Genomic DNA, 24,792 nt, shown 5'->3' with positions numbered 1-24,792 from the left:
GACAGCTAGAGGTATGTATCTCAAGCTGTTTGCAAAAGATTTTTCATGTGGCTAATCTTTTATTCTTTAGAATTTCTTTACTGTTAAAATGTAACTTCAGTTCTTATCTAGTTTAGTTTAATAGATAACTGTGTTTTTCCTGAAAATATAGTAACTTCCAATTCTGTTTGTTTTCTTTTTAAGTCACATGAGCAGTGTAATAGTTACAGAAAGATACATATAAGCACTATATCTCTATAGGAAATATATGTAGGGATTATATTCTTTCTGTTCTGCTGGGTTGGAATTACTTTCTGGATCTGATGTCTTCCTTTTTCTTGGTTTATTCCTTAGTTTCAGTATAATCTATATTTAAGAAACTGCCTTAGGGGACTTTGGAATCTTTCCATTTTGAAAATGTTCCTGTTCTGCTCTCATATTTTATTGATTTGGTTGAATTTAGGACTTTAAATTGAAAGTCATTTTTCCTCAGATCATTGACAGCATTGCTCCATGGTTCTCTAGCCTTTTGCTGATACTGATGTGATTGTTGTTCCTTTTTAGGTGGCCTGTTTTTCTTCTCTGTTAACTTTTATGTTGTGTCTTTATGCTTGGTGTACTGAAATGTCACAGTAATGCTGTATTGAGTGTTGTTTCTCCTATATCACTTCCCTAAATTCCTATTGAATAGTGACACATCCCTTGTCCTCTTTCTCCGATTGATGGTTTGGGGATAGGCATGTAATCCAGGTGATAGCCAGTCAGAACATGGCATTCTTCTGGCCATAGTGATTGGATTAGAGATGGTTTTGTTAACCTGTGTTTGTCCTAATAGAATGAAGCCTAGAATGTTGGGTAGTTGGCAGAAGATAAGCTCTTCTCCTTCTGTGCAGAGAGATGTGTGGATGTGAGACCTAAAACTGCCATAGCCATTTTTATTCTTTTGACGGGAGAAAACTTGATGTCAAATCTGATACACAAAATATTGCAAAGCCAATAGACTTGCAGTGTAAGGATGGTTCTTCCACTAGTTGTTTGATAATTTGTTCCTTTTGATTTTCTCTGTTCCCTTTTGTTGACACTCTCACTAGTCACATATGAAACCTTCTAGACTGAATCTTCATGTATCTTTTTTTAATGTATTTTCTATCTCAGTGTCTTTTTGTTGTACATTCTGTGAGATTTCCTTTTTAAATTTCCCTACTTTCTTCTTAAATTTTTCTAAATTTTAGCCATCATTTTCAGTAGTCAAGAACTTTTCTTGTTTGTCCGTTGTTTTTTAATAACAACTTATTTTTCTTTCTATAGATGTAACATCCCTATATCCTCTTAAAATACAGAGATTTTAAACATTGTCTTTAGTTTCCTGAAGTACTGGTGTTTTCTTTTCTTTTTTTTTTTTTTTTTTTTTTTTTTGAGACAGAGTTTCGCTCTTGTTGCCCAGGCTGGAGAGCAATGGCACGATCTTGGCTCACCACAACCTCCACCTCCAGGGTTCAAGCAATTCTCCTGCCTCAGCCTCCTGAGTAGCTGGGATTACAGGCATGTTTTGTAATTTTAGTTGAGACGGGGTTTCTCCATGTTGGTCAGGCTGGTCTCAAACTCCCGACCTCAGGTGCTCTGTCCATCTCGGCCTCCCTAAGTGTTGGGATTACAGGCGTGAGCCACCGCTCCTGGCCAGTATTGGTGTTTTCTTTGAGATTTTTTTTTCTTAGTTTTCTTCTCTTTCATGTTATAGGCTTTTTTCTGATGTTTTGGTTGCCTTTTCATATCCAAGAATAATACAAGAGGAAAGCTGACTGTGAATGCTTTTATGCTTTTGACTCTAGAATTTTCCCAACCTCACATCTCACACTTGTTATTCCTGGAGTTCAGGATAGTGTGGCCTAGTTTGGTTCCTTTCTTGGCTCTGTTCTCTTCCATGCAAACAGTAGATTATGGCTCTCTGTGCTGACTGATCAGTCATGGTTCCTTCTTTATCTGCTGTCTAACTTAATAAATTAATTGAAATCCTTTTTTCATTGGTTCTTTCCTTCTGTTTATTATTATTGACAGTAATAATTGAGGGATTAAAATTTTAATAATAAATATTAAATACATAAATTATAAATTTAATAATAAAAATAACAAAAATTATTTTTTATTATTGACAGCAATCTAAAGGTAAATTTAACTTAAGATAACTAGATATAGGACCCAAATTTTATAATCAAAGTCAAGATTTTTTTGTTTTGTTTTGTTTTCTGTTTCTCTCTTACCTTTACTTTCTGTAGACTCTCTTCTCAGTCAGGACCTTGTAATTAGAGGATGGCTCCCAGTTGTATTCTTCTTGGTTAAAATGTAGTAGGAAAAGCTCCAGTTTTCATTTTAAATAGCTTAAAGGGGAATCTTAATTGATCTGACGTGTAACATATTCATGAGTCAGTTGTGGTTGGGAGAAGATGACTTTGATTTGGTAGGCCTACATTGTGTGTCATCCTAAACTAAGAGATGGAATCATGATTACTGGGAATATGTTTACTAGGAGTAAAGAAAGGGTGACTCTCCAAATATAAATCAGGCTGTTGCTGGTAGAAGGGTGAACTGTGGCTGGAGGGGCGAAGAGTAACACGTTTCCAAAAAATGTGTGGGTTTCAATTTGGAAACCATCCTAGATGATTCTTTTTTTTTTTTTTTTTGAGACCAAGTGTCGCTCTTGTCACCCACGCTGGAGCGCAATGGTGCGATCTCAGCTCACTGCAACCTCTGCCTCCTAGGTTCAAGCAATTCTCCTGCTTCAGCCTCCTGAGTAGCTGGGATTACAGTCGCCCGCAATCACACCTGGCTAATTTTTTTTTGTCTTTTTCATAGAGACGGGGTTTCGCCATGTTGACCAGGCTGTTCGTGAACTCCTGACTTCAGGTGATCTGCCTGCCTCGGCCTCCCAAAGTGCTGAGACTACAGGTGTGAGCCACCGTGCCCAGCCAATTCTTCTTTTTTAATCTCTTCTCTCTTCCCTCTCTCCCTCCCTTCTTCCCTTTTTTCCTTCCTCCTCCTCTTTCTTTTTTCAAAAACAGTTGGACATTGGGGCTAAAGCAGTGAGCTTATAGTTAAGGACCTGTACATTCAGTTGCTCATGATTTTTCCACCTTAATATTCCATTGGCAAGGTAAACTAAACAAATTCAAAACTTATTTGTTATCTTCCTACACAAATTTGTTCCATATTCTGTATTTCCTTAATTAAAAGCATCATCATTTACCTCATCGTCTAAGTCAAAACCTAGGCCTTACTATGAGACTTCCATTTTTTCTCAGTCCCTTTCTCCACTCCATCCCCCTCAACCATCACCATTATAGCTCCAGCACCTATTGATAATGCTGGTATGACTTCTAAAATCTGACCCCTTGACTTCATTCTCACCACTACTGGTTTTTCATCTGTACTATGCGAGAGCCTCCTAATCAACTTGCCTTCAGTATTGCCCTATGCTCCATCCACCTCTTCTACCAAGTTGTTGGCAGCTGATCTGTATAAATGCTTAAATGACCCATGATTAAGATACAGTCCAAACACATTAGGCTAACATAGAAGGCTCTTTAAGAAGAGGCCCTGGCAATCCTACTGGTCTGATCCTGCTGTTCCCACACAGGCACCTCTGGGATCAAGTTATAATGAACTAATTAGGTTTCTAGGAGATTGCTTTTCATGTCTGAGTCTTTGGCTGTGCTTTTCTTTATGCTTATCTCTTTGTCCTCCTGAAGAACCCCTTCTCACCTCATATTCTTTTGTGAAAGCTGCCCTAATTTACCTTCCTCCTTTCTGTTCCATGGCAGCTTGTCTGTAACTCTACTGTGGGTCTCATTGCATTATTAGGATTGTTTTTCTGGCTGTCGCTTTTGCTAGATTGTGAGACCTCAAAAACATGATAGTGCCGTTCATTTTTGTATCTGTCCTAGCAGAGTTCCTGACATATGGAGGCTCTTAAAAGAATATTGAATATTAAAAGAATAAGTTTAGTAAAAAAATGTATCAAATTATTCCAACCTAGGCTGGGCACAGTGGCTCATGCCTTGTAATCTCAGCACTTTAGGAGGCCAAGGTGGGCAGACCACTTTTAGGAGTTCAAGACCAGCCTGGCCAACATGTTGAAACCTCATCTGTACTAAAATACAAAAATTAGCTGGGCGTGGTGGTGCGTGCCTGTAATCCCAGCTATTCAGGAGGCTGAGGCAAGAGAATTGTTTGAACTTGGGAGGCAGAGGTTGCAGTGAGCTGAGATCACACCACTATACTCCACAGCCTGGGCGACAGAGCGAGACTCTGCCTCAAAAACAAAATTTTTTAATGTAATTATCTAATACAGGGGAGTCATGTTACTATGATATGTGATATAAAACCATTGGCAAATTCATTTTGTCTTTTGTTTTCCTATTTAGAAGCTTAAATGGAATGGGTATCATAGTGGAAGTTTTCAAAATAAGGCATCCTATCAGTGTAACCACTAACTGTACCAAGAATAGTTTCCTTCTGCACACTACTTTATGAAAATGCTGAGCAGAAACTCTTTCAAATTAGTTTTAGTATATGCATTTTAGAAAACCTGATTATGGTGGAAAATTACTTTGTGAATCTCTTTTTACTTCACTTCATGAGGGAAAAACCTGAGATTGTTGGGTGGCTCTGAGGCAAATCTGAAGGGTTTGGAGTGGGAGAAACATATAAGATGAACTTAAGATTTCCAGGGAGGACGCAGACATAGCATTAATTAAACAGGCACACAGCCCTGTACAAATTGCTCCTGGCTCCTCAGAATTGCACAGCTTGCCTCAAGCCCTTTCAGTTCCCAGGATTTTGGATATTAAACCTGGTCCCTTGGCATAAGAAATGCTTTTCTAGTATTGACTCTGGACTCTAAACAGGAAGAATTGGCATTGGAACAGACCAGTGTCATTTTCACTCCCAGGTGCAGCTTTATTGAGGCTGTGCCATATCTGGTCCTTTCAGATGATAAAGTCAAGTGTGCATGAGGAAGTACATGAAGGAAGATCTGTCTGGAAATAAAATGTTGTACCATATTTGTCAATTACTATAGTTCCTAAGGTTATCACAGGTACAAAGCCTTCATCTATAAATTCCTCCTAAAGCCTAGAAAATGTGACTCCCTCGTTTTGGCAAAATGATCATTCTGTCTCTTCAACCTTGAACTTTTATCCACTTGGTGTCAGTGATTGTGTGTATATATTGCACATGTACATATATACCCTTTGTATTTATCTTTTCCCAGAGTCAGTGCCTCTCTATAAATTTATCAACTGACTTATTTTTATATCCTATATTCCTTTCTTCTACAAACTATGGGTTTCTTCCTATCTTATCATCTACTCTATATATCTTACATTGTGTTGGGTATTTTTGACTTTTCTTTCAAATTTCTTTCTTTATATTTTTAATCTCTAGTGTCTGTGTCCTGTTGACTGGTTGATTTTTTGTTTGTTTGTTTGTTTTTGTTTTGTTTCTGTTTTGTTTTTCCTATGCTACCATTTATTTTTAAAGAAACCTTTTGTAGATATCTCCTTCTGGAGTTGTGTTGTCTGGGATGCTAGGTGTAGGTCTCTGTCCTATAGTCTTCTACTTCATTTCTAGGCCTGTAGTTTATCTTGTCTTTGCCATATTCTTATTAAATGTCTGTGAATACATTATCCAGATTGATAAGCATAAATTGCTTTATTTCTTTATTGTTGTATATTTTTGAAGCACGTGACTTTATTTGTGATCACACAATAATAGATCCTGAACTGATATTTTTATAACAACTTTACCTTTTAAATTGGAGCATCTTCAGTCAGCAGATTTGTCGTGCCTAAATCATTAAATCGTCAAAAAAAATGATATTATCAATAAATACTTAGTGGTGAGGGTTTTTTTTATTTTTTATTTTTGGTTAGAAATGGTTTAATAGGAGCTTGTTCTGTGATGTGCTGATATGGGAAAATATTGAGTGAATAAAGAGGAGTTGAATAAATGTCTTAGTTGACCTTGACATTCCTATTGATTTTAATGTATGCTACTACTATTTTTCTTAATCCTCTTATTCTTTGATTTGTCAAACATTAATTCAATGCTTATAATGTACCAGTATTGGAAAGTAAAAACATGTATGAGACATAGTCTTTGCCCTCACAAACCCTGAAAGGATAAGACACATACACAGAGAAATTAACACAAGCTACAGTTGCCATTAGAGCATGCAATTAAAGGGTTATGGGAGTTCAGAGGGTGAAAAAATCCCATTTGGGGGATCAGAAGGGCCTTATGGGCAAGTTACATTTGATATCTGATAGGGTTTGGCTCTGTGTCCCCACCCATATCTCATGTCAAGTTGTGATTCCCAGTGTTGGAGTAGGGGCCCGGTGAGAGGTGATCGAATCATTGGGTGGGCTTCCCCCTTGCTGTTCTCATGATAGAGGTCTCCTGAGATCTGGTTGTTTGAAAGTGTTTAGCACCTCACTCTTCACTCTCTCCTGCTGGCCATGTGAATATGTGCTTGCTTTTCTTTCTATTTCTGCCATGATTGTAAGTTTCCTGAGGCCTCCCTAGAAGCAGAAGCCTGTACAGCCTGCAGAACTGAGCTGATTAAACCTCTTTTCTTTAAAAACTACCCAGCCTCAGGTACTAGTGCGAGAACAGACTAATACAATATCCTTGAAGATTATTTGGATTTTGACAGATGACAGACATTGGAGGATGGCTAAGAGAATGTTAAAAATTATGGGAAGTTCTTAGCCAAAGTCATGTAAGCAGGAAATTATGAAATGTATTAGGGAAATAGAGTGGTTCAATTTGATTTAGGGTTTAAAGTTTGAGGAGTAGTGGAAAATAAGTCTGTAAAGGTTGATTAATACCAAAAAAGAGAGTGTCTTAAGTTTTAGGTCAAGGATTGTTCAGATGGTGGAAAGCCCCTGAGGTGGTATTTTCTAAACTCAATTTAATGAGTGACAACTATTTTTATAAAAAATGCAGGAGCCTAGAATATAATAGAAAATATCAATGTGCATTGTACATAGGTTAATTATTGTTTTGTGTAACGTAATAGATATGTACAGGCACATATGTGTATGCTAGACTATTACATTGTATATTTCTTACTGTTCAGCAAATTCTTGTGGTCATCAGGATGAACTACTAATATAATACAAGAAATGGATTAGAGATAGGCAACTCTGTAGATGAGTTCAAATTAAAAACTAAGATACTAGGTATCTGAAAGGTTTTGAGAGCCTGAACTTGGGGAATGCCAAGGGGAAAGGTGAAAAGCGGACATTCTAGAGAGGTTGATTGGACTTGATGATGGTATTTAAATAAATAGTGACAAAGAGTCTGTATAAGGTACCTTGTAAACTGACAATTCCACAGCTAATTTATATAGTTTTTACTGAGCAATATTGGTAATCAAAATGGATTATGATAGCTATATATTATAAATATTATGATCCTACATTTTATAGCATCCTGTCATTGTCATCTCTTTAATCTGGTAAAGGATTGTATAGAAGATGCTTCATATCAATATGGGTTCATTTAATCAGAATCAATTCTTAATACATTTTGGTCTTGGTTGTTCTTTTATCTTTTTAAAATTTTCTTCATAGAGTTATGTGAAATGTATATCAACTGAAATAGTTTATCCTTATTTCTTAAAAGCACCTAGTGTGGATTCACAGAAGTAAGCAAAACTATGATATTAGTATCTTTTCAAATAATTTATATAGATGAAATTCAAATTATTGCATTATTTTTGATATGCAATTACACATATGCCGGTAAATCAAGCAAAATATAGTCTTAATAGATTCTATAGCCTTTTGGGCATCATAACAGATTGAACCTGGCTTTAGACCTATAAATTAATTGATCCCTGAAAGTTTACTTCTGGTCTTTCTCTAGTCTCTCATCCCCTATAATTTATCCTTTAAACTCCTGTGAGTTGAATCTTTCTAAAGTGTAGATTTAATCACATTTCTCTTTCCATCAGACATTCATTGCTTAGCATCATTCTGCTAGGTGCACTGCAATATGACTTCAGTTTTTTTTTTGTCTTTTCTCAGATTCTCCTACATGTAAGCTATGTGCCATCTAAACCAGACTATTGTCAGAAGTCATTCTTCCCCATACGGTCCATGCCTTTCCTGAATAGTGCTGCGTTTTAGTCAGAAATAACTTCTCCTTTCCAACTCCTCCTTTTGCATGACATCTCTTTCCTGATGTCCTCCTCAATTCACCCCACTGAATATAATATCTTCCTTCCTTAAACCCCCCTCATGTCACATTTTAACTCTCTTGTAGTACTTAGTCTAGTTTAATACACAAAGCTAAGATTTTAAGAAAATTTATCTTGTGGGTTTTGTTTTGTTTAAAGATTGTAAGTAACTTGAGGAATAGGGATTATATTTCATTATTTTTATTTCCTATGAGACTCCATACAGCTCCTAGACTATAATAGGCATTGTGTTAAACTCTACTCCTCTGGAATTCAGTTGTTCCATCTATAAAATGTGGGTATCTCTTTCTTCTTTTCTTATTTATCTGTTTTGAAAACAAATGAGAATATATTTGAGAGCCTGTCATCCTCATTTGAGCCTCAGGTCTTCTCCTTGATTCTCTAGCTTCCGGAATAATCTAGTAAAGTCATTTTTCTTCATTGCATACAACATTCCATTAGTATATTAATATTAAGTGGTAGCTACAAGTGGGCATTGAGATGAGTGTAATTTTCTTGACTTTATTAGTAAGTTAATGCAGAGCAGAAAACAAATGATAAATGTTCAATTGTGAAACAGGTTTTAGTGGGGGCAAATTTATATTATAGATTGGATTGCATTGATCCTTCTACATTTGGTGCCTATAATTTTGGGCCATCCTTAGCCTGTTTTAGACTTCTTCAGTCAGATAATTCAGCCTTCCAAGAGACATGTAGAATTAATGTTTTTATGTTTCCTATGTGAGTTAACTGAGGCATGGGCCATTTCAAAAGGAGATAAAGAGAGTTAACCTAAAGATATCAGTGGTTCTAATAGGTGATTTTTTTCCATTAAAATTTATTTTGGCATGTTCTTTTAGAATTTAACTCCATGCTTGTCTTTAAAATCTAAGCAGTATATTTTGTATGAACTCATTTGTAGAAAGCCCCAAGCAAGGACTTAAGTATGAAAGTTAGATGAACCAAGTTTAGAAAATTCAGACTTTTTGGAGTATATGAATTAAAAGGTTTAAAGAACAGTTCTTTCTTCAGAGGCAGTAGAATGGGGCCATCATTTGTGCTTCTGTATGTAAAAGCAATTAACTCTCAACACCAGCAGAATTATGCCATACTTATTTGTATACAGTGCTGAGCCGTGTGGTCACTTTGTGTACTCGTACACAGTGGGTGCTCGATGAGCAGTTGTTAAACTTACCAAAATTAAGCCTATCTGACTTTGACAAAATTATGCTAATATTGATCCCCATAGATATCTTTCAAAAAACATTGACAATCAGAAGAGGCAGAGACTATCAGACATTTATTTCTCTTTCTTGTGCAGAACTTACTGATTCTTCTGTGCTCCCTACTATAAGATTGGTTTTGGAGCCATTGAAGTGCCCTTTGGTCTATTTTAAGACCAGTTCTCTTACGGATTCTTTCCTAGGTAGTAATTTTGCAGGGAGGTGGGGAAGGGAGGGAGAACAATGATCATTTGATAAATAACCCATGATCTTCCCTTTGAGCCTTTCATGATTTATCTCTTTAAAACATTTTTATTGGCCTGATAGCCATCTTTTGTGACATCTTTAACCCTTATCCAAGTTCTTCTGATTTTGAGTGGTCATATATCCTGGACGTGATTACAGAAAGCATTATAATAAGGATCAGACTAGTAGATTTCATCTAGGATAATGCACTACTTTAAGATGGAATTTATTAATCTGGAAGGGAGAGGTATTCTTGAACTCTGAAATTTTATGCAAATGTTTTGTAGGTGTAAATTTTTCTGGGAGAGGACAATTTTTTTTTTTGAGATAGGGTCTTATTCTGTCACCCAGGCTGGGGTGCAGTGGAGTCTTCGTGGCTCACTGCACCCTTGAACTCCCAGGCTCAGTTCATCTTCCTGCCTCACCGTCCTGCATATCTGGGACTACGGGTGCATGCAACCATGGCCGGCTAATTTTTGTATTTTTTTGTAGAGCTGAGATTTCACGATGTTGCCCAGGGTAGCCAAATTTTTGTCATAGTCTTACTGTGTTCTTTTCAAAAGTTTAACAGCTACTATTTTAACCATCACTTTCAGAAAGCCTTGTAGCCTGGGAGTATTCCTGAATACTCAATAATTAGTTGTCCCCTGAGTTTGTAACACATGCTATGCTATGTGCTATGAGATCAGATGGGTCTTCTGGGGCTTCCAAAGAGTGAAGAGTCACATGAGGTAGATCCTGAGAACAGACGAGTATGCTGTGCATTTCTCAAGAAAGACATTAAGATCTAAAAGAGAAGAGAATATAAAGCATCTTAAATTTCAGGTAAGAAGTGATGGGGGCCAGGGATGGGACAGTAGGCTTGGGGACATGGCTTGTTCTAAATAGCCTTTGGATTTTATGTTGAAGGAGAGAAGAATAGGGATGTAATCAAGGCATTGTTCTTGATTTCCTCAAGTGTAGCTTTTGTTTTTAAAAATTTCTATTGCATTATTTACTTTTGTGGGTACTTATTATGACTTGTTTTATATAATTATTTGCATTTGTAATATATTCTCCTTGTTAGTTTATAACCTCATGAGGTTAGGAACTGAATGTTTTTCAAATTTGGATACTCTTCAGTGCTCATCATGGTGCCCTGTCCAGAAGAAGTATTCAAATTTTTTTGTTGTGTATTTCCTCCAGGGATGATGTGAAGGATTTTTTTTATTAAATAGTCAACTTTATGGCAATCCAAGGGAGAAATTTCTCTCAGGATTTACTATTTGTAATAGTTTAGCCTTACCATAACTATTTGACAGTTTTTATTGCATGCACACTGTAAATCATGCAACTTAAAGTTTCCTCTTTATATTGATTGCTGGAAAACCCAGAGCCATGTGATTTTCTTTCAGTTATCTGTGTCTTATTGTAATTATAATTGCAATTTATGTAGCACTGTCTTCTAGGTACTGCTATAAGCTCTATACACATGTATTTTAATTTTATCCTTACATCAACCCTTTGCAGCTAAGTAAACTGAGATACAGAGAGGTTAAGTAACTCATCCAAGGTTACACAGCTAAAAAGTGGTAGAACATGTACTTTTAATCACTATGTTCTGCTGCCTCCCAGAATTGCATTTGTGTTAATTCATGCAGATATTACTATATTACAGTACATATATAGTGCATACATAAACCAATAAGGTATGTGTAAATTGACAATGAGGCGGAGGGGAAGGCGTATGGTTTGATAAGGGGTTAGGATTATTAAGTCAGGGATCAAAGTGATCTATCTGTGTCTGATCTTGTTTCAGAGCTCTCAGAATAATTTTAAGTAATTACTACTCAAAGTATGGTCTAGGGATTAGCCTGGTGCTAGTCCATGAAGTGTTTTGTTCGAGATAAGATATATAGAGAAATTGAAAATAAGCATTTAGAAACTTTTATAGTAATATGAAAGAGTAATTTTGTTTCTTTTGAATCTGATAATAAAAATTTGACCTTGTATTTTGTATCTTTTAAAAATTTTAATCTTTTAATTCATTTTGTTGTGTTTTACAAGTTTCTATCTTTGAAGGGTTGGAAATGTAAAAAAAAAGTGGTTTATAACACAGTTTGAGAAGCACTGTTTTAGGTAATAGCTTTGCAAGTTTTTAAACTGGTTTGTTTGAAAAAGAAAAAAAACATGATCTCTGATTTGAAATTGCATTTTAATCTAAGCCTGTTTCTGAAGATGTATTAGGAATTAGTAATTTGGGTATTGGCCATTTTCATGATTCTGTGAGAAGAGGCCCTAAATTGAATTGATTTGGATGGGTGGAGGGGGACATTTTTCATTTTTGTCTTACACTTAGTGCTTTTCTCAAAAATGACACATTTTAATTAAATTCTTGATTCAAGATAATAGCATGAGGAACTTGTCTATCATCCATAGTTACAGTCTCCTTTCTTGACTTATCATAGTAGCTAATAAAGCAATTCCAATTTTAGTATGCTCATAATTGTTCCTTAGAATAACAGAACAGTAAAAAGAACAACAGAACATTGCTAATGATGCCAGCTTAGTATCATAAATTTTTCCATTTATGGAAAGCAAAGGTAGCTTCAGAGATATATTTGCAATCCCAGTTCAGTTTTTAATTTTTCTTTTTCTTTTTGGATAAGTTGGAAAGTCTTGTTCTATAATATAATGTTATAAAATAGGTTCATGTAAAGCTATCAACCTTAATAGGATCTTTTAATGTCCATACAATTAACATCTCTTCTTTAAAATAATCTCTTATTGGTGGGATTAGTATTCAATGGGGAATTCCTCACTAATTTTTAGATATTATTATAAAAAGCATGTCTCCAAATAGAGATATGGGCTAAGGATATGAACAGGTATTTCACAGAGAAATACATTCAAATGACCAAAAAAAAAAAAGAATGTTTAACTTCACTGACTCAAAAATGCAGCTACACTTTGACAGAAATAAGAAATAATAATGGTTTTGAAGAAACAGATACCCTTATGTACTGCTAGCAGCCCTTTAAATTGGTTCAGTATTTCTGGATGGTAATTTGGCAAAACTCATCAAACACAAAAAAATACACTCCTGTAATAAGCAATTCCACTTTGGGGAATTTATAACTAAGGAAATAATTTAAAATATACTTGAAAATTTAGAAATCATTGGCAATGTAAATTATGACGTATCTATACAGTGGGATGCTGTATAGCATTAAAAATGAACTTGCAGAAATACATCTGTATATATTTTTAAGAGAAGGAAACAGATTAGGGAATGCTCTGTATGGTATAATAACATTTTTCTACAATGCATTTGTGTAAGTACATGCATAGAAAAATTATCTGTAGGATATATTTTAAGTCTGTGGGCAGAATTAAGAGTATAATTTTTGCACATTTAATTTTTTGGTGTTTTTCTCTAATGAGGATATATTGCTTTTGAAGCTTCCTTGTTGAATATTTGGCATCTACTTAAAAATGCACTGAATGGTATTGGGGGAAAGGAAATCTTTCCTATTGATAATCAAATCAACAGGATGTGAGCCATTCCCCAGGTCCTTTTTGAAGGTTCATGAGGAGCCTGTTTTTCTTTCAGGGTTGGTTCTTGAAAGCTTGTATGTGAGAGATTTTATTATTTTATTTTATTTTACTTTATTTTTTTGCTGTGACAAATGTCTGTCATTTTCTAAACAAGAAAGCCAGTGTCCCAGTTAGGTACATTGAGTTATTTTCATTCACTTGCAGTCCTGTTGTATTAATACTGAATAAGCAGAGACAGCCTGACTGGTGGTGAAAGATGGTAATCCAGCCTCAGGGCTTTTTCTGGTCAATCCTAAACCTCTGATTGCCACGTTTTCCTAATTTCCCATTTCCAGGGCATCACTAGAGTGACCTTGCTTGCTGAATATGATGCTCTGAATCTCCAAGATTTTCACATGCATTTGGAAGTGGGCAGCCAGGCGATTGTTTACAGGACTCCAAATGAACTGTGCACTCACAGCAAGTTTGATAAACACACATTTCCTCCTTTTATCAGTGAGATTGCAAAATGTGAAGTATGAGTTTCCAGTTTTACTCATTCCCCTCAACCCTTTTCCTGTTTAAAAACTTAGACATACTAATTGGATGCTGATCTGTCCCTGTTTTTCATTCTGCTTGCTGGTAGTTGACGGCTTAGTTCAGTACTTACCTAGGCAAGATTTGGCAAACCTTCAAAAATAAACTTTCCGTGTATTCAACTTAAAAGAGATTCATCCCAAGGAATGTAATGTGAACACTAATTAACAGTAATGACTGCTAATCACTTTGCTTTTTATACTCCTTTAGGAGCACTGCTATTATCTAATGTAGTTAAGTAAAATGCTTGTATATGAATCAACAATGTTGCATCATTTTAGCAACTATTGCTCACAATCAAGCTTTGCATAAAGTTGACAAATTGATTTTAATATGCTGCTCTTCTTCAATAGTAAACTAAAATATCTAGTTAAATATCCTGCATATTAAAAATACATTACCTGATTTTTTTTTGCAGTCATCCTGTGGTAGATGAAAAGCAATATTGCAAATACATTTTCTCATAGTTCATGACACTTAGATTTCTTCAAAATTGAACACAACTCTTCATATTCCTATCAGCACTTTGATTCTGTTGTAAGCATTAATTTTGTTAGATCAATGGAAAGTAATCAGCCTATGTTTAATTTTTCTGAATTTGTTCATTTACTTCCTAGAGGATTCTTTAAATGATATAGTCTATTTATATAAAGTTGGCTCATAGGATTGTACATTCAACATTCATTAAAAAGGGTTGTTTATTATGTTTAGTGAATTACGGGACCATTATAAAAGCTTTCTGTTTATTTACATGCATTCAACATACCTGTGACTAGAACTGCCTTGCCTTAGGAGGAGACTAAGCAAAACCCATAAATTAATAATTTAAGGGAGCAATACTCAAGTAGCATTTCAGTTAAGAAGTAAAGCCTCAGAGTCAGTACTAGCCACTTTAACAATGCTTTACTTTTTGAGTTTTATTGGCTGAAAATAACTTGTTAAACTGGAGCTTTTGTAATAAAATGAAATCTACATACCATCTAAAGCCCCTTCCCCTCCTTTTGATTTATGAGTAGGTTGACATATTACTGGAGAATTTGTAACACTTTCACAGTTCTGCACTTTGATTTCAGAGAAGGTGCTAATCTCTCTGGAATTTTGAGAGTGACAAAATGAGTTGTATACTGTTTTTCCAGGGAATTGGAGTTTCTTTATTAGAGGCCTTAGTTTTATTATGGTACCTGTATTAATGTGGATTTATCCAATATGTGATATGGTGGTGTGATTAGATATACATTAATGGAGAATGTTTTTTTTTTTCATTGTACATATTCTACTTGGTTTGATCATGATATTATAATTCTCACAGCTAATGTCCATGTTTCTACAGAGGTTCAGCAATTCAGGATATTATTTTCAAATTACTGAAATGAGATAATTTAACTTCCTTTTACTTTTGCATTATTTTTAGTGGAAAAAAATTAAGTGGTAGTATTATAAGAAGCTTTATGCTGTGTATACTAGTCTTATTGTATATATGTACTAAAAGAACCTTTGACACTATACTTAATTGGATTTAATTTCAAAGAATTGTAACAGGAATGATGTGAGAGAATAGAAAATATATGGAACTTAATTAAGTGCTGTCCATATGTAAAGGTAAGATTCATGACTATTGTTTGATGTAACTTATTTATTTTACATCCTGATACTGTTGTATAATAGCACAAAATGCATGTCTATGAGGAAAAACTTGCTTTTTCTATTTTGCTTTGAGTTTTTGTGTGTAATAAAATTATGCTTAAAATAGGCAAGGATTTCAGTTTTGATTCTTCTTCTTCTTCTTCTTTTTTTTTTTTTTTTTGTAGCATGTTTACTTTCATGTGAGAGTGATTGATCTGTAGCTGTCATTTTATCCAAGAGGGGACAAATGGAATTGGCCTTTTAGACAAAAGTATGCAAACAGACTGCATTGTTTCTGTTGATAGAATTATGGAAGGATTGCATGAGGTGCCACATTCAGTTACCTATTGATTGTAAAGAGGATTCTGCAGTGGGGTGCTGTTTCCAATGGATAAGGAGGTGCTATGATTAGTTACCTTTCTCATGAAAGCACTACAAAGGGAAATGCAAAATGTGTGCAGTGCAGTCTTCTCTATTTGACAGTTGTTTTTGTTAAGTTTTTTCCCCCATTGAAGTCCGGCCTATTTTAGAAAAACATACATTTTAGTTTTTTCCCCTTTATATCAGGCTTAGTAGATTTCCATGCATTTGACCCTTTAGAGAAATTACACGTTATAGACAGTTTTCTTTTTCTCAGCCTCTATTGTAAAGCTTCAAAGCTGATGCAACAGTGCCCTCTATAGTCTTTTAGTGAACATTAGACAGATGTAGATGATTTCAAATGTTCAGGTAAGAAACAGGACATTTAAATTTAATTTTTGTTCAAACAAGAGACCCCTTTTTCCTAAGTAGACATTCTTGTTTTTCACTAGTGGCTTTACTTTAAACAAAGAGAACAAAAGACCATTCTGAGTTTTCATTTAGAATTATTGGCTGCTTCTTCTTTTTATCCCTTGGTAAATCTCAAGTTTTATCAGATGTTCATCAGAGTAATTTGAGAAAGATGGAATCTTACAGGCTGTACTGTCTGTTCATGAAATATCTTTTTGAAGTTGAACTCTGATAGGAGTATTTTTTTAAAATAATTTAGTTCCTTTGTACTTGTTTTTTCTATTTAATTAGAATCTGAGTGGGCTGCCTAAAATTTGACTTCTATTTATTCCTGAATTGTGTAACCCAGTCGTTACACATGACATTATTTAAATTCAAACCAAGGGAGTTACACAATGACTAAAGTGTTTGTCATTCATTAGCATTGATTTAAATTTTAGATTTCCTTTTCTCTCTTTTTGGTTACCTTTTTGATTGTATATATTGATAGCTAAGTTTTTCATTATAAAATGCAACTAGATGTGAAGTTATGGATAATAAAAGCAGGAATCATATTTAGATATGATTAGAAGAGAAAAATTTTATGGATTAAGTTTATTTTGCTTCTGAAAGTGTTTTAATAAAAAGATCACGGGCCCAAGTCCTAGTTTCTTCGTGTATTCACTATGTAGTATTGAACACGTCTTAACCCCTGCAGCTGCTTTCTCTTCTATAAAATGGGAGTAAAAACACCTTATCCTTTGATGTTTTTGTGAGGCATTAGAGATAATATATTTAAGTTGGCCAGGTCATTAGAGATGCTCAAATGGTAACTTTATTTCCAAAACCACAGTGGGAAAGTAAATGGTTTTTATCTGAGGAAGTTTTAATATAGAATCTAGAACACATTTAATGCACTTTGGATTTTAAAAGTCCTATCTGGCAATTTCTGGATTTATGTGAATCTGAAAGTTGGGATAGCATTTCTTGGTAATGTGAACTAACACAATGAGATATACATTCAGTTTCAACTCCCTGCACACCTCATTCCCAAACTTTTAAAATAAGCTGTCTTTGGAATCTTTATTTTAGTAGAAATTTACCCACAAACCAGTATTTAGCAACATGTGAAAACTGATGATGAAACTCAAAAAAACAAAACAAAACAGGAGTTTAAAATTTTTCCCTTTGTGTATCTGAAAATACTTAGGATACTTTTTCAATTATCTGGGTTCTTAGTAATAATAGTCTAGAGCCCTTATTTGTGTTTTCTAGCTATACAGCTTTTGTTTTCTCCACCAGCTACAAAGAAGACTGGTGTGTAAAATAGATGAAAATGGAGTTTTTTGGTTGAAATGGAGATGGGGACCTAGAGTCCCTCTCTTTCAAAGCAACAAAGTTTAAAAGCCACTTGGTCCTTACAGTTTATGTACATGTGTGTACATACACTCCTTTTGTGTAAGGGCTTTGTCTTACTTTGGTTTGAATTCATAGTGCCTAATTCTGTACCTGGCACATAAAAGATGTTCAATTAATGTGTGCTGAATACAGAATTTTTTGAACACCAGGCATTCCCTTATTGATTTCAAACACCTCATGCATAAAAATGCAACTTTATGAAGCCATCTAATAGTAAAGTAATTGTTTCTCTGTGAACCAATTAAAACAAACATACTTCTGGCATAATTCATCAATTTAATTTTTTTTAAAGTAAAACATTGTTTTAATTACAAATAATTTATAGGAAATGAATAAGAAATATTCAGAATGTGTCTTCAGTATGATTAAAAGCTGTTATATTCCACAATGATTGGTTTAGATTCAGACACTTCAAATGACCTGATGATAAAACTAATCTTACACAAAGAACTTTGGAATTGAATGTTCTCAATATTCAGTAAATTATTGTTTTTCTTGTAAAGTTCTTATTTATGTTTTGTATTGCTTTTGAGTAATCTTGAACGTAATATTATAATAAACCACCTATTGTTTTTTGTATATCACTTGGGTTAAAACTGAGAACTGTGAAAGTATCTTTTTATCACTATAAAGAAGGAACCAATGTTTTAAGCTCATGAAAAGGTACAAATTCTCAATAACCAAATATGGTAGTTCCTCTTAAAATAATGACCAGTTACAGTAAGAAATATGTTTAAAATTACATTCTGGCTTACAAGACTGACAAGATGCTGTCTACCAAAGAAAAAAATTGAATAAGGTATTTTTTCTTTGCAATGAGAGTACCAAATTAAGAATCCACTTAATTAAAATAGTGATAAATGTAGATTACATTACCGAAGACAGTGAAATACAGCTGCTCTATCTACTGAGAGCCTGCATAATTTACCAAGACTGTACAAAGAAGCAATGGAGCAGCCACTGCAGACTGTTCCAGGAAGCATCCTGTTTATTCCACATACATTTCTTTTTTTAATTAAAATGTCAATGATAATTTTATTAGCAGTCCTCCAAAAAAAAATTCTTCTTTAAATTTTTCCAAGGTGGTAGAGTATGAGATGAGATCATTACTGCTGCTGAATGAAACAGATTAAACCTGAAAAAAATAGCAAGCTATTATATTTTATTAATTCAGTTTTCTTTATTATGAGTTGATATTGAAGTATGTGATGATGTCTGTATATTTTTTCATTGAGTCTTGCATGAAAGAAATATGTGGCAAAATCCTTGAATAATATACATTAAAAAAATCTTTTGGAACCACAAGCAAAATTTGGGTGGAGTCAGAAGTAGTACTGCTTACAAATAAAGGTGTAGGTATGAATGCTCTGGAATTCTTAAGGTGAGGCAGACACCTCCTAGGAGTATATTAGAATCAGCTCCATGCTATTTCCTCTTAATCTCCATCACTGAGTTGTGATTAGGGTTACTATGTGGCATGTGAGTGAGTGAGACCAAAAAAATTATTGCCTGGACCAAAAAGGTGGTTGAAAATCTGTTACACTGTATGTTTTTATCCTTTAATGATGATCAATGATATATTCATAATTAAATAGAGTTTAGAAAACCAATATTGTGTTTACCAAGAAATGTTGGTGGGTTTTTTGCCTTTGAGGGATAAGTGGGGACTCTAGGGTTGGACTTGGCTTTGTTCTAGGTTCCACTGCATGGTATGATCTTAGTTTAGTTAACTTCTCTATACCTTGGCTTTCATATTTGTAAAGTAAGACTAGTAGTAGTACCTACATCATAGGGTCATTATGAGCATTTAATGGGATAATCCATGTAGAATAGATCATATAGGAAGCATCAATAAATATTAACCATTACATACTTATTTGTCACTAGAAAAACACTTTCTGTTTCATTGGGGCCATAGGGCATTGCTCATATTTAACTAACTTCATAAGATAATTGTTATCTGTCATGGTTTCTCTGTTGATCTGGTTCTTAGAGAATTTAGCTGTGCTCTTCTGTCTCTTTAGGGGTATTGTGTGGTGGAAATTTTACTACTTGTTTTGTCTTTAATTGTGTTTCTTTTTAGTACTTAATATATCAGCTGCTTTGGCAGTGATGAATATGATCTCAAAGCTTGTGCATTTCAGTATGTCTGCTTTGGGCTTTGCTTTAGCCTGATATGAGGTAAGAATTAATTAAGTATTTTCCAGGGCTTAATTTTTCTAAAGGGTCTTTTGAGTGACCACCTATTAAAAACTTCTTAACTAGGAAAGTTTTGTGGGCACAAAATGGACGTATCACCAAGAATTTAAAAAGTTTGTATGAGAAAACAAGGTCTCACTTTGTTGTCCAGGCTGGAGTGCAGTGCTACAAGCATAATTCACTGCACCCTCAAAATTCTGAGCTCAAACAATCTTCTGCCTTCAGCTTCTTGAGTAGCTGGAACTACAGGTGAGTGCCACCACACCTGGCTAATTTTTTTTTTTTTTTTTTTTTTTTGAGACGGAGTCTCGCTCTGTCGCCCAGGCCAGAGTGCAGTGGCGCCATCTCGGCTCACTGCAAGCTCCGCCTCCCGGGTTCACGCCATTCTCCTGCCTCAGCCTCCTGAGTAGCTGGGACTATAGGCGCCCGCCACCGCGTCCAGCTAATTTTTTATATTTTTAGTAGAGATGGGGTTTCACCATGTTAGCCATGATGGTCTCCATCTCCTGACCTTGTGATCCGCCCGCCTCGGCCTCCCAAAGTGCTGGGATTACAGGCGTGAGCCACCGTGCCCGGCCTTAATTTTTGTAAAGATGGGCATCTTGCTATGTTACCCAGGCTGGTCACGAACCCCTGGCCTCAAGGAGTCCTCCCACCACAGCCTCCCAAAGTTCTGGGATTATAGGTATGACCCACCATACCCAGCCCCTATCAACTTTTTCAGATGATTTTGTTCTGTATGCTTTTTCCTTTGAGTGTCAGTAAAATGATGAATGAAAGAGAGGAAAAGAAGTCACATGCTATAATATATAACTATTATTTATAATGTTTACACATGCTGTATAAGTTGTAGAATGTTAAGATACATTAGCTTTTTTTTTTTTTTTAACCTTAGTGTGTTTCAGACATTTTTCTAAGTGCTAAAGATGTAGCCGATTAAGGCAACAGATGTAGGTGATTAAAGCACAGTGCCTGTCTTAGACTTAGCACTGAGTTTTAGGGCAGGAAGTTACTGCTATGTATTAGTCATAATTATTTGTGATGAATTCTTTGCTTTTCTAAAAATATTCCACATTCCCTATATTTTTCTTACTTGTTCATGACTTGGCATCTGCCCTTCTTTGTCTGGCCAGTATTACTAATTTTCTCCAAAAAATGCTGTCTTTTTGAAGGCTCAGTATTGCTCTATCTGGGCCTGTTGGGGACTTATAATTCTTCATTTATCTTATAATTTTGATTAATATCTTGAAATAATTTATCAGTTTATCAGTTCAGGGTTAGAGTTTATAGGATTTTTTCAGAGATAAGTTTCTCTCCCCTGGTCTTCCCCAATAGAGAGCAGATAATTACATATAAACATAGTTTTTTTAGTGCTTTCACCAAAGTAACACTATATGGTATTTGCCATAGTGAAGTCGTATGATTCAGAACTAAAATTAAATCAAACTTCCATTTCAATGTATCCTGAGGTCATGGATCAGAAACTATTTCCTCTTTTAAATCAATTGCTTTGGAAAGTGAGACATCCCTCCTTATTTAAGGAAGCATCATCTTATTTATCAGATATTCTTTAGGGCTATCATTGACTAGGTTCTATCAAAGATTAGGTAACATTCCGTAAATTTTAATTTTAGGCTAATATCAAGGGACTTGTTTTCAGATGTTCTTGAGCATTTATACTTACATAGAAATTTTGTCTTTAGCTTTAAATGGCTCCTTTATGCTATTTTGCATAATACATCTTCTCAAACTGTTACTTGCAAATATTTTAAATAAAACAATGTTATATAATAGGTAAAACTAAGTTTGTGAGGATTCTACATAGTTATAAGATTTTATTTACATAGTTATAAGATGCCAAACTTATATTGATGCTTTCTTCTTTATGGTTAATTGAGAATTACTGAGTCCCTACTGTGTATGCAAATCACAGCTATTAGCTGTATTCCTGGTTTTATATAACAAATTTAGTATGACTATAAAGTTTCCAGCCCTTTACTCCATGTTGTTATTGACTTAGAATCAATTGATCAGTCAAGCAGTCTGAAATGGAAATGATTATGAAGCATTAGCAACCAAGAAAAAGACTTTTATGAAAATTTAAGGGAAAAATGTAAGTTATAAGTTACTTATTAACATAATAGCTAAAATATTGTTTTATAAAAAGATTTTTAGCTTGTCAATTATATATATATTCGAGTGTTATAATGTTCATTATCTGGACATTTTAAAGATATGTTTTAATTATGTTTGGGAAGAGAAAATAGTAGTCTCTGTATCTGTCAACTTTGTAGAAAACAAAGTTAGGATCTATAAAGTTTGTTTTGTTGTGATTTGATAAAGTAACCAGTTTCTTTCCTTATAGTTAGGATTTGGAATAAGCCTCCTAAGACTAAGTGGTGTTGTAATTTATTTTCTTAAATTATTTACCGCAGTTATTTGATACTTTTGCATAGTAAAAATAACATTGGCATTAGATGATATCCTTTTTGCTTTCTAGTTACTATAATAGATCTGACTTCTCTACATTATTTTATTTTAATTTTTGATGTTCATCTGTCTTCTACCTCTTAGATAGGTGGAAGAAAGAGCATCTTTCTTCTGGAACTGGGTTTTTAGTACTCCTCTTATAGGTGCACATGCTTCCTTTATTCAGTGGAATTGTATCTTTGTAACCTTACGGGGTACTCACCCATGTTCTTCCTGCCTTGTTTTTTATTGTCTAAATTCTTTGTTAATTTTCTTTGATACTTAGAAAAATTATGTTTTAAATTTAAAAAATACACAAAAGTATAAAAATATGAAAATGTTGCTCAAAATTCAACCATTTCAAGTTAACATTTTGATGTATTTTTATACATGCACATATATTTAACACACACATAGATGCACACACCTGTGTGTGGTATTGCTGTACTTTGTACATTGCTTTTTTTAAACTTAAAATTATCAGAAACGTTTTTCTATGCCGTGAAAATCTCTTCAGTAAGATAATTTAATGACTACTTAATATTCTATCATGTGCCTGTATAATAATTTTTTAATGATTCTCTAATTTTGTAAATTAGATAGAACCTAATTTTAACTGTAAATAATAGCACTTTGATGTGATCCATAAATTATTGTCTACATTTTAAAAAGTTAATTCCTTAGGATGCATTTCCAGATGCAGAATTAATGCATCAAAGTATATGATTATTTTTAAGGCCATTGAAACATATTGGCTAGTTGATTTCTATAAATAATACACCTGCTTCTGAATTCATTATTTATATTTTAAAATTCAAAGTCTTTTTTTAATGTATCTGAAAACTTGACTTGGAATTGTTTTTATAATTCCTGACATTTTGTGAACTCAGGGTGGGAATAGCATTCTGCTCATCTTTTGACTGCATTTTATTCTTGGAACAAAACCAAAGAAATATATGTTAGGGCAATTCAGTCATGTAATACAAGGCATAAGGTGACTTTTTCCCCTTATTGGGAGAAGTCAGTTTCCAAGGATTTAAAGGGGCTAAAGTAAAGTAGATCGATGACCAGTGGCCTCGTGTGCTAGATTCTAGTATACTTTATACTAAAAATATGCCATGTGGATGAACACAGATATAGGTATAGACATTCATAGATGTTATTTTTTAAACAGTTACAGATGTAATGCTAATTTTAACTTATTTTTTCTACTAGGTTCTGTTTTCCAACTAGCCACACTCTTCTGCTCCTGGATATTAACTCACTTATTTTCTATTGGCATCATTAAGTTTGGCAGCATTTAAAAATGATTTCTGGTTTTCTCTGAGTAAATCAATGGTGGTAGAATATTGGCTTAGTAAAAGTAGTTTAATCATTTTGGGCATATTTTTTATATGAAGCGTGTAAGATTTTAGGTATATTTCACTTTGTATAAATTATTACTACAGGTTTAAACCACTACTTTATCCCATTAATATCCCATAGAAAATACTTTATGCTTCCCCTTTTTTATGAACTTTTATTATTAATGTTGACAATTTCTATTATGGCATTAAAAACAAAACAAAACTATAGTGCTACTATTTTAAACCTAGTTACTGGATTAAATATTATAATAGCTCATTTGTAAGAATAAAATAATGTTTATTTTGTGGTAATTATTACTAAATCATTATTTAGACTGCAAAATAATATATCACCATCTTGGAATTATAATACCTTTCTCTTTTGGTCATTTTAGTTTCTTAGACCTAATTCTCTCTTTTTGTTTGTACTTTTGATGCAGTTAGGGAATATTTCCTTCTGTGACACTTTTTTTTTTTTAATGATAATCTCTTGGTAGTTTCTTGTCAGTGATATGAAAACGCTGCTATTACACCGACTTGAGCATGGGGATAAGTAGGAGTGTGTGCGAGTGTTGTTGAGAGGAGTATCGCTGCTTTTTTCCAAGCTGCTGGGTTACTTTGTTTCTTCTACTTTTCAGCTATAAACACATGTACATATTCACACTATGTACAGTTTCATGGTTCCATTCTCCCCCTATTCTTTTTCCTCTCATTCGCATTCTATTTTTTTCTCTCCTTTTTCTCTTTCATCTCGCATGTGTGTATGCATGCAAATACACACGTAAGTGAATTTTCAGTTGTTAAAAACAAAGATTGCAGACAGAGATCTAGATCCAATTTTAACGCTTAAGTTAAATTTTCTCTTTTTTTCCCTCCTTCATTAGATTATGGTCATCTGTAATATTTATGTCTTTTTATGAGCACTGGTTGTTCTGTCCCTTCACTGTTTTATGTCTCTTGGTGAAAAATAAGCTGTGAAACCAGATAAATTCTTAGATGAGAAATTCTTAAACTTGAATATGCAGACAGATCATTTGGGGATCTTATTAAAAATTCAGGTTCTGATATAGTTGGTCTGGATGGAGCCTGAGATTTTTCTAACAAGTACGCAGGTGATGCTGAGGCCGCTGGTCTGAGGTTGCATTTTGAGTAGTCAGGTTTTAGACTCTGGTTTCTTGCAAAAGAG

The 24,792-nt window shown here is 34.2% G+C and overlaps 1 protein-coding gene across 3 annotated transcripts in view; it reads left to right on the top strand.

The window, feature by feature from the left end:
• Positions 1-24,792, top strand: part of DPH6 (diphthamine biosynthesis 6) — a 450,913-nt gene that overhangs the window by 10,641 nt on the left and 415,480 nt on the right. The window contains exon 4 of one of the 3 annotated variants that reach the window (XM_024232547.3): positions 13,560-15,554. The exons of the other annotated variants lie outside the window; for them this stretch is intronic. Coding sequence (XP_024088315.3) covers positions 13,560-13,745 — 186 coding nt within the window. The 3' untranslated portion in view covers positions 13,746-15,554. Of the gene's footprint in view, positions 1-13,559; positions 15,555-24,792 lie in introns of those variants that run through there. 3 annotated transcript variants of the gene reach the window in all.

Source organism: Pongo abelii, chromosome 16 (assembly GCF_028885655.2).
Source record: "Pongo abelii isolate AG06213 chromosome 16, NHGRI_mPonAbe1-v2.0_pri, whole genome shotgun sequence".
NCBI classification, from domain to species: Eukaryota; Metazoa; Chordata; class Mammalia; order Primates; family Hominidae; genus Pongo; species Pongo abelii.
The sequence above is the reverse complement of the archived record's forward strand: the minus strand, read 5'-3'. Positions and strand labels throughout refer to the sequence as shown.